Source organism: Eschscholzia californica, unplaced genomic scaffold (genome assembly GCF_041429995.1).
Source record: "Eschscholzia californica isolate CP2 unplaced genomic scaffold, dmEscCali1.0.p SCAF_5, whole genome shotgun sequence".
In the NCBI taxonomy this organism is placed as follows: domain Eukaryota; kingdom Viridiplantae; phylum Streptophyta; class Magnoliopsida; order Ranunculales; family Papaveraceae; genus Eschscholzia; species Eschscholzia californica.
Genome location: NW_028238472.1, coordinates 51,134,395 through 51,143,265, shown reverse-complemented (window position 1 = coordinate 51,143,265; position 8,871 = coordinate 51,134,395). Strand labels below are relative to the sequence as shown.

At 34.9% G+C, this 8,871-nt stretch overlaps 2 protein-coding genes across 2 annotated transcripts; one reads left to right on the top strand and one right to left on the bottom strand.

Moving 5' to 3' along the window:
• Nucleotides 1-835: 835 nt before the first annotated feature.
• On the top strand, nucleotides 836-5,094 carry LOC147540344 (putative glycerol-3-phosphate dehydrogenase [NAD(+)] 1, cytosolic). The gene is made up of 5 exons (XM_086644449.1): nucleotides 836-2,241; nucleotides 2,525-2,746; nucleotides 3,340-3,587; nucleotides 4,326-4,465; nucleotides 4,707-5,094. Exons 1-5 carry the CDS (start codon nucleotides 1,605-1,607, stop codon nucleotides 4,828-4,830), a joined length of 1,371 nt encoding a protein of 456 aa, XP_086500575.1. The 5' UTR covers nucleotides 836-1,604; the 3' UTR covers nucleotides 4,831-5,094.
• Nucleotides 5,095-5,222: 128 nt separating this feature from the next.
• On the bottom strand, nucleotides 5,223-8,392 carry LOC147540343 (uncharacterized). The gene is made up of 3 exons (XM_086644450.1): nucleotides 7,798-8,392; nucleotides 6,919-7,224; nucleotides 5,223-5,654 (listed from the first exon to the last, which is right to left on the bottom strand). The coding sequence occupies exons 1-3, from the start codon at nucleotides 7,923-7,925 to the stop codon at nucleotides 5,588-5,590; spliced, it is 501 nt and encodes a 166-aa protein (XP_086500576.1). The 5' UTR covers nucleotides 7,926-8,392; the 3' UTR covers nucleotides 5,223-5,587.
• Nucleotides 8,393-8,871: the final 479 nt, after the last annotated feature.

Here is an 8,871-nt window from a genome sequence, read left to right as displayed (position 1 = left end):
GGAATTCTCATGTGTTTGGATCATGGCATTTGATGAGTAGAGTTAATGCCATGCTCCATTGTCCATCCCCATCTCATAAATACATAATTTTGTATCTTATCTTATTTTTCCAATTCTTTTTTCTTTTTTTGTTGAACTGTTTTCCAATTCATTACTAGGGAAAATTTCTAAAGGATACCTATTTATACATGAAAGTTGTGCAATCATAGTTGCAGTGGTAAGAAATTTAGTCTTCAGCTTAAGAGATTAAAAGTTCGAGGCACATTGCCAATTCGTAAATAAAAACAACAACATAGTTTACTCAATGCGTTGATCCTAGAGTTCGCTATTTTCATTTTGAATCACCGAAATTTTAAAACATTTGATGTTTGCAACAAAAAGAAAGATGTTACATCAGTTTTTGAGCCAATCTTAATAAACCTCTGGAATAAAGCAACAACAGTGAATTGATTGAAAAATAATTGAAATGTTGAGATGGCCCACTAGAATGAGGTCGTCCGTTTCTCTTTACGACGGACGACTCATTTTTGCTACCAATTTTTCTATATTCAGCCTATGTACCATTTGTGAGTGTAGTTTTATAAACGACAACCAATTGATGTTTTGGTTCTCTAGTCTGTCAATCTTTTTTTATACGTATTTGTCAAAGCCATTTGAAATATTTCCTTGACAAAATACTTCTCATCCAGCTCAAAATTCACCTTTTTGAAAAGAAAAAGAATAACAAAATGACATTATTACGACAGAAAAATACATTTTCTAAAAGAACGCAAAAATGTAGAAAAAAGGCAATGAAAAGGTAACTAAAATTCGAACCCATAAGTCATTTTTTTTTAGTTTCTCCGCATATAAAAATTGTGAAGAAACAAAACAGATTTCTCTATCTTTCATCTAAAAGCTCATTCAAGTATCAAGGAATTTACTCACAAAACTGCCACCCAAGACTCACACTTAATTCATATTTTTCCTCTTTTCAAAAAGGTTGAAGAGAGAGAGACCAGACCCAACTACTAACTATCAGCTCTCTCTAACAATATTAATGCCTCTCTCTCTCTCTACTTAAATCAGTCCTTCACCAGAAAAAAAAAACCCAACTTTGATTTTGCCATTCAATCAAAGTCATTCATTTTGTGTATATCACACACCAAACTGTGATTATAATCTTTGTTTTTCTTTTTGTTTGGTTGGGTAGATAACCAAGAAAAAAGACTTTGTCTTTAGAGTTGTTGAATTACTTGGTTAATTCTCTGCTACAAAACTTAGAGAAAGAGAGAGAGATTTAGAGCAAATTCGATTCAGGGTTTTGGTTAAAAGTTTCCAAATAAATGTATTATCTTCTCCATCCATGTTTTTAAAGATCTGGGGAGGTTTGATTTCTTTGTTTTTTGCTTAAAATATAAGGAATTTTGGGTTTGGGAGAGCAAAGTTCATGAGAAAATCAATCTAGGGTTGTGAAAAGATTTGCAAAATTAAACACATTTTCATGCATCATTATCTGAATTGGATTAGAAATACAGTATAAGAGAAACCCAGAAAGACAAATTAGTTTTCTGAGATTTAGGGTTTATCAGAGTGAAATCTAACCAATTTGAGAACAACCCAGAATGGCAAATGCCATTTATAATAATGGGTCACCTCTAATTTCTAATGGAACAGAAGAAAAACTTGATGAATTGAGAAGACAACTTGGGAAATCAGAAGGAGATTTACTAAAAATAGTTGGAGTTGGAGCTGGTGCTTGGGGAAGTGTTTTTGCAGCATTATTACAAGATAGTTATGGTCATCTGAGAGAAAAAGTTCAGATCAGAATATGGAGAAGATCAGGAAGATCAATAGATAAATTCACAGCTCAACATTTATTCGAAGTGATTAATTCAAGAGAAGATGTATTAAGAAGACTAATTCGAAGATGCGCTTATTTGAAATACGTCGAAGCAAGATTAGGAGATAGAACATTATATGCAGATGAAATTTTAAAAGATGGGTTTTGTTTAAACATGATTGATACACCATTATGTCCATTAAAAGTTGTTACAAATTTGCAGGAAGCTATTTGGGATGCTGATATTGTTGTTAATGGTTTACCATCGACAGAGACCTATGAAGTGTTTGAAGAAATTAGTAAGTATTGGAAAGAAAGAATTACAGTACCAATTATAATCTCCTTAGCAAAGGGTATTGAAGCTGCCCTAGATCCTGTTCCTCATATTATAACTCCTACTCAGATGATTATGAGGGCAAGTAAGTTTTTCTATTTCAACTTTCAATGATGTTCACTTTGTTATAGGATGATGCGGACCGACCTATATTGGTTACGAAGAGACCAAAGATCATATTAATCATATTGTTGCCTTGATTCGAATTAAAACAACTAACATACTAAGCATCTAGAGTTTATTCTTGCAAAGATTCAAACTTGTTTCGTAGTTGTTATCGACAAATACCACCTTAAATGACTTGAATCAATAATTCTTATCTTGAGCTTTTTTTCTCTTTTTAAGTCTCTTATTATGTATACTGGCAGCTGGAGTTCCAATGGAAAACATTCTTTATCTTGGAGGACCAAATATTGCTTCAGAGATTTATAATAAAGAGTATGCTAATGCTCGAATATGTGGTGCCGAAAAGTGGCGAAAACCTCTTGCTAAGTTTTTAAGGCAGCCTCATTTCATTGTGTGGGATAATAGCGATCTTGTTACACATGAAGTTATGGGTGGTTTGAAAAATGTCTATGCCATTGGAGCTGGTAAGGGTTTACTTTCTAGATTGTATTCTACAATTTGTTGTTTGTGCTTTTGTTCAATATGCCGAGAATGCCCATATTTAGACTTTGAGCCTATATCTTAGGCCTTACGCCTTCAACCTTGAGGCTTGCCTCAATATAATACTTACCCGTATTGCATCGATGGTTCTTTTTTTCTAACTAGTTGATGCCCAAGCTTTGGTGGCACACCGAGACAACATTTCACTTTACCAAAAGCAAGGCCGCCAAAAGCCTTTAGTCCTTCAGACATAAGTATTCTCGTTCTTTAAGACGAACTAGATCTTAGGAACATAATGTGAAACACAATAACTAAGACTTCAAATTTTTTATTAATGGGTTCTCCTGAGTCGTAAATTATTTCAATTCCACAATGTGAAGGTTCATCTTTTGTCACTGATTGTACTGTTCTAATGTTTCTTAGTTAAAAATGCAAAGAATTTATGTCTTGTCTTCTAAGAGAACCATTTACTTATAAGCATGTTAAAATTGTAGTAACTTAAGTCATTTTTTGGAAATTCGGTTTAGTGTTTAGGTTTAGAAATCTATTCACTTGAGTTTTACGTTTTTTTTAACAGGAATGGTGGCAGCTTTGACAAATGAAAGTGCAACAAGCAAATCAGTTTACTTTGCACATTGTACATCAGAGATGATATTCATAACTCATCTTTTGGCAGAAGAACCAGAGAAGCTTGCTGGTCCTTTGTTGGCTGATACTTATGTGACTCTGTTAAAAGGTAGGAATGCTTGGTATGGTCAAATGCTTGCCAAGGGAGAATTAAGCTTAGATATGGGTGATAGCATCAAAGGAAAAGGAATGATTCAGGTAATCAATCTTCATTTCTTCGAAACTCATATAATTTGTTGAAAGTGTCTTGAATATGGCTTGTAGTCTAACCCAGTTTGTGACCCGAAAAACCGTTTTAAGGTACCCCCCACTCAAAAGTTTACACGTACCATTTACTTATGTTTGTCCTAATCTTATAAGGAGTTGTTAAAAACCTTGAGGAATCTCTCTAATATTGTTTCTTCATTTATAGTGAAAATTATCGCGCCATTGTTCCCAATGGAGTAGGTCTCACCAATCGAACCATGTAATAGTTTGAAATTATATGTACTTTCATGCCTCCTAAGCTATATCCATAATTCGTAGGAGTACAACTTTTCTGCTATCATATGAAGATAAATCTTCGTCCATTGGGTGTGGAAAACTTTTCCAGTGTCTATTGACTCCTAGCTTAATTATCTCGAAATTTAAGTGGACCGAAATATGAACTTGGATGAGTCTCTTTTCTTCTGATGGGGAGATATTCAAGTACCTTAGAGCCCCAAACTAGTAAACGGGGCATATTCGCAGTTTAAACTAGGAATTAAGATAGACCATTGGGAAGATTTACCAGATGTGAGGGTATGTGAAAGCCACCGAACGGGTAGTAGACTGAACTTTGGGTTTTAGAGGTCATTCAGTCTATCATACAGATTTTGACGATAAAGTTGTGAGCTAACAGATTGGTCGCCTTTGGGACTTGAATCGTTTGGTATAACATTTGTTTTTTTTCATCAGGGAGTTTCGGCTGTTGGAGCATTTTACGAGCTGCTAAGCCAATCATGCTTGAGTCTGTTGCATCCTGAAGAGAACAAGCCCATCGCTCCTGTTGAACTTTGCCCCATTCTTAAGACACTTTACAAGATACTAATTACTAGGTAAATTTCCCCATCTCATCCTTCTTTATCTCAACTTTCACTCTTTCAAGTTTTACAGTTTTACTTCCACATACCCATTTCTACGAAAATTTATCTACTACTAGTTGATTATATCCTAAATGGCTTATTTTAGTTGATTTCGGGTTCATCTAAGTCAGACGTTTCAGACTCAAACAATGAGAATAGAAACAAACATCACTTAAGTTTAGTTAGGTTATTGAAATTGGTTGGTTTATTGCAGAGAGCTTTCGTCGGATGGAATACTACAAGCATTAAGAGATGAAACCATGAATGACCCTAGAGACCGCATTGAGATCGCACAAACCCATGACTTCTACAGAGCTTCACTCCTTGGGAACCCGTAAAATTCAACAGATCCTCGTCCTACCTTACCGATTTATTAAGGTTGTTAATTGATATAGATCGTAAGGTTATCTAAGTTCATTTCATCTTAATTATTCTGCAATGTTTTAATTCAGACAATGTTGTTACTAAAGCTTTCTGGTTTCGATTATGACAGAGGCTTATGTTATTTAATTCAAACACTAATACTATTACTTGGATGAAAAATTCAGATACTGGTGTTATGACTGGTAGTCTGATTCTAATAAGATGATTAATGTTCTCAATACTTCGGGTGATTTGAGTAGATTGTTATCAAACCCTAGGCAGTCGGCTGTGGGGATCGGCTCAAGATGATCTATCTCTCTCTCCATAGATATAAATATACACATGCCACAAACTCTGCAAATACTCATGTCGGTAGGCCGATCTTATGTTTCATTTGTTTCTACAAAAAAGCAATAGATATTTTTGCGGGTATTATGTTACAAGATAGATATCGGTAGGCGAATAACTCTACATATAGGACTCGTTGAGATATAAACAAAGTCATTTGTGCACATGCAATGTCATAAATCTAATAACTAAAAACAAGACTCCGAGACAATGAACACAAGACAATGAACACACAAGGATCTGATATTTTACAGTAGTATCAGATCTTTCTGTCATTTCACAAATGATGTTTTGTTTTTATGATCGTAATGTGTTAGTCAGTCCAAATACCTATCAGCCACAGCGACATCGCATTAGAAGAAGAGAGACAGAGTAGAATATCGCCTAGTGAGAAGGGTCGGCAGCTTTTCTTACAAACAGCTTCCCTATATCTTCTGTAACCACATTGCTCCTGCGATAAAAACACCTTTCATCATCAATTGGTGGTTTTCCGGTGAAGAAGATAGTTAACATAAAATGTAAAGCAAGAAAATGCAACAAAAAACTTATTAAGTACTAAAACTCAATCACTCCAAATTAGCAAAAAGATAACAATGAACACATGTTTCGATCATTTTCAAAGGTTCTGTCACGTTGTTCATTCAGTCACGTTGAATACAAGCATGTTCCGCCACAGTGAAGAACTCGATTCTCCATATTTACCCAACTGCTAAGTTTGTGTCTGGTTTTGATAGAGATAAATGGCAGCAACAACCATTAAAGGATTATCAAAGACGTCAAAAGAAGGATTTAAGGCCCAAGTTCTGATTTGACACGTCCTAGATGAAGGGCTCACTTGGACCTTGTATAATGTGTGTCTCTGTGTCTAATCCAAATTGGCTTTTGTGGAAGTCCTAACTTCTACAACTTTCTAAACATAATTACAAATAAGGGTGGTTAAGTATGGTCACAAGTCTTTCACTACGGTGGTCAAGTGTAGTAATATTTAATTACTTTTAGAGTCCTAAGAGGTTGGTACTTTCCAAATCCTAGAAGTAAAAATATTTATGACGTTAAAGGTCGGTCATATTTAAGCATTGTATTGCTGTTTTTTTAGGTCCGGGTGACCGACCCCGAACTTTCAGGAAGTATTCAACTATTCTAATTTGTGTGATGCAAACCTAGCCCTAGCTGCGATGCCTAAGGCATCTCTGAGTGATTCGTAGATTCTACTAGTGTGATACTTAGGCAGCTAGGAATGAGATTTTATTAGTATAATACAGTAATACTAGTACTTGTCTATCTTACTATACAACCATTTTCCTGTCTTCTATCGATCCCTTTTCCCCTTCCTTGTCCTACGTCAGGTCTTTATTCCTTTCGAGCTACGGGTATAAGTTAAAGCTAATTTTCGATTTTCTAGGTTGGTTTCTTCATATACATAAAGAGTTTGATGGTTCGGTTAGATCTTCCTTAGATTTACATAGACCAAATCCTTTGAAATCAAATTAATTAAAGCGAGACAAGGGATGAGTGTCACATTCCTAAAACATGCATTTGTTATGAATATAACACCCATACTCCAATATCACAGAATTCAATCGATGACATTGATGCATGTTGAAATATACTAAAGATTCTAAACTGATTGCTTCAAATTAGATGTTATAGAATAAATGTTCTAAAGCTTTTGCTTGAAAGAAACTGAAATACTAGTAACTGAAGTACAATCTTACCTTCCCTTGAGCTGAGGTGGTACTAGCAGACCACCAACAGTTTCCGGCACATTTTTCGTGTAGGGTAGGTTTCCTCTAGGGTGTTTATTGCGGGGATAAGTAGAAACCGACCCTTTCGATTCTCTCTTACGTGATGAATTCTCTGCCATAGCAGCTGCAACTCTAGAAGAATGATCATAACCACTCATTTGATGAGATGAGAAATCAGGCAAATTCAGCAGTAATGAGGCATCTGGAAGTTTCTCGATGGGACTAGTTGACGACTTTGAGGCATCTGGTTGTTGGTGTAGTGAAGAAATTGATTTCCTAAACAGCAAAAATTTCTCATCAACATAAAACATTTTTAAACATAGATCAACCTCAATCAGTCATTCAGACAAGTCAAACATCATACGGGTCATACAAAATAAACAATCTGAAATCTGACTCAAATCAATTCAGACCTCGAGACAGATTTCAGATCTGACTTGGAAAAAAATCACACAGTATTACATCAGTACTGCCATGAATAAACACATTCTTGCCCAAGTATAGAATAGCAAGTAAAACCTAACTAACAGATGTTCAACCAAAGAAACTGAACATGAAGTTCAGAAAATCATAAATAACTGAAACCCTAAAAGGAGATAACTTTATTAAGCTTTGAGGAATCAAAAGATAAATTACTCTCAAATTGAATAAATTGGCGAAATTTATGTCAACAAACCTAAATAGATAGAGGTATATGTCAAAATCATTCAAAGTAAACACAAAAGAGAAGTATTTGAAACATGCAAAGAACAAATCCCCAATTTGTGAACAAGAATAAACCCTAGTTTAGTGCGTCAATGAAATCACAATAGGTAAAAGGGAGAGAAATAAAAGGGTATTAGCAATTACTGATCATGAAGATGAGGAGAAGAAAGGGGAGGTTCGTGTTTTTGTTCTTTATTTGATTCATCTTCTTGTTTCTGTCTGATATTTGAATCTTCATCATCTGAACTTGAGGCATAATCAACCAGCGACATCTTTCTCTCTCTCTCTCTCTCTCTGGCTTTGGTGAACCAAATAGGGTTGGAAGCTTATGTTGGAGGGCAATAAAGAGGCATATGAAGCTCGTCTCTTGTAGCCAAGTTGGACTTGGTTGAGATGCTTTCTAGTGCTCCCAACAGGTCTTGGGCTCGAGGCTAGGTATGACTTATGAGCACAAACAGAGGCATATGTAAAAGGTTTATACTTCTCTATTACAATATTACATGAGAAATGACTCGAAAATTGTATCTTACACGCTCTAACAATTACTGATATTGTCTTCATTGCACCACTGAGACGCAAGGCTATCATGTACAATATTTGTTATGAGTGAAAATTCCACATGAATATAGCTAAGATATTTCGATAGAAAGGATACCAACTATTTGCACTATTCACCAGTTTACCCACATTGTGGATACTATTTTCATTATGTCACCACTCATGGTGAGAGGTTTGAAAACTGTATATATCAATTTGACCACATTCTCATTCCATAGAAATGCTACTTTTTTTTTTTGTCTAGCCCCTCGTAATTCACTCTAATTTCTTTTTTTACCACGTACTACCTTTTAATCTTCTTATCTGTAGTACTAGACCTTTGTGTATTACTCTTAAAAAATGTATCACCGCCTACATTTTAATCTTCTTATCTATAGTACTAGACTTATGTGTATTAGAGAAAGGAAGGCTTATTAATATTCCCTAATGTCTTGCTCATGTAACTCTTTTGGCCCGACTTTCACAAGTTTTAAGATTTTTGGGAAGCTTTTAAAAATAAAAAAATACAGATTATGTCATCAATTTATATAATTCTCGAGTGATTGTAGTACTCATTACACGGCCAATCAACAAACTCCCTAAGATGTAAGAATTTTTCGACACAAAGCGAGTATGTTGGAAATTAAAAGACGTTAATTTCCAAATGACAAAAGAAAATCA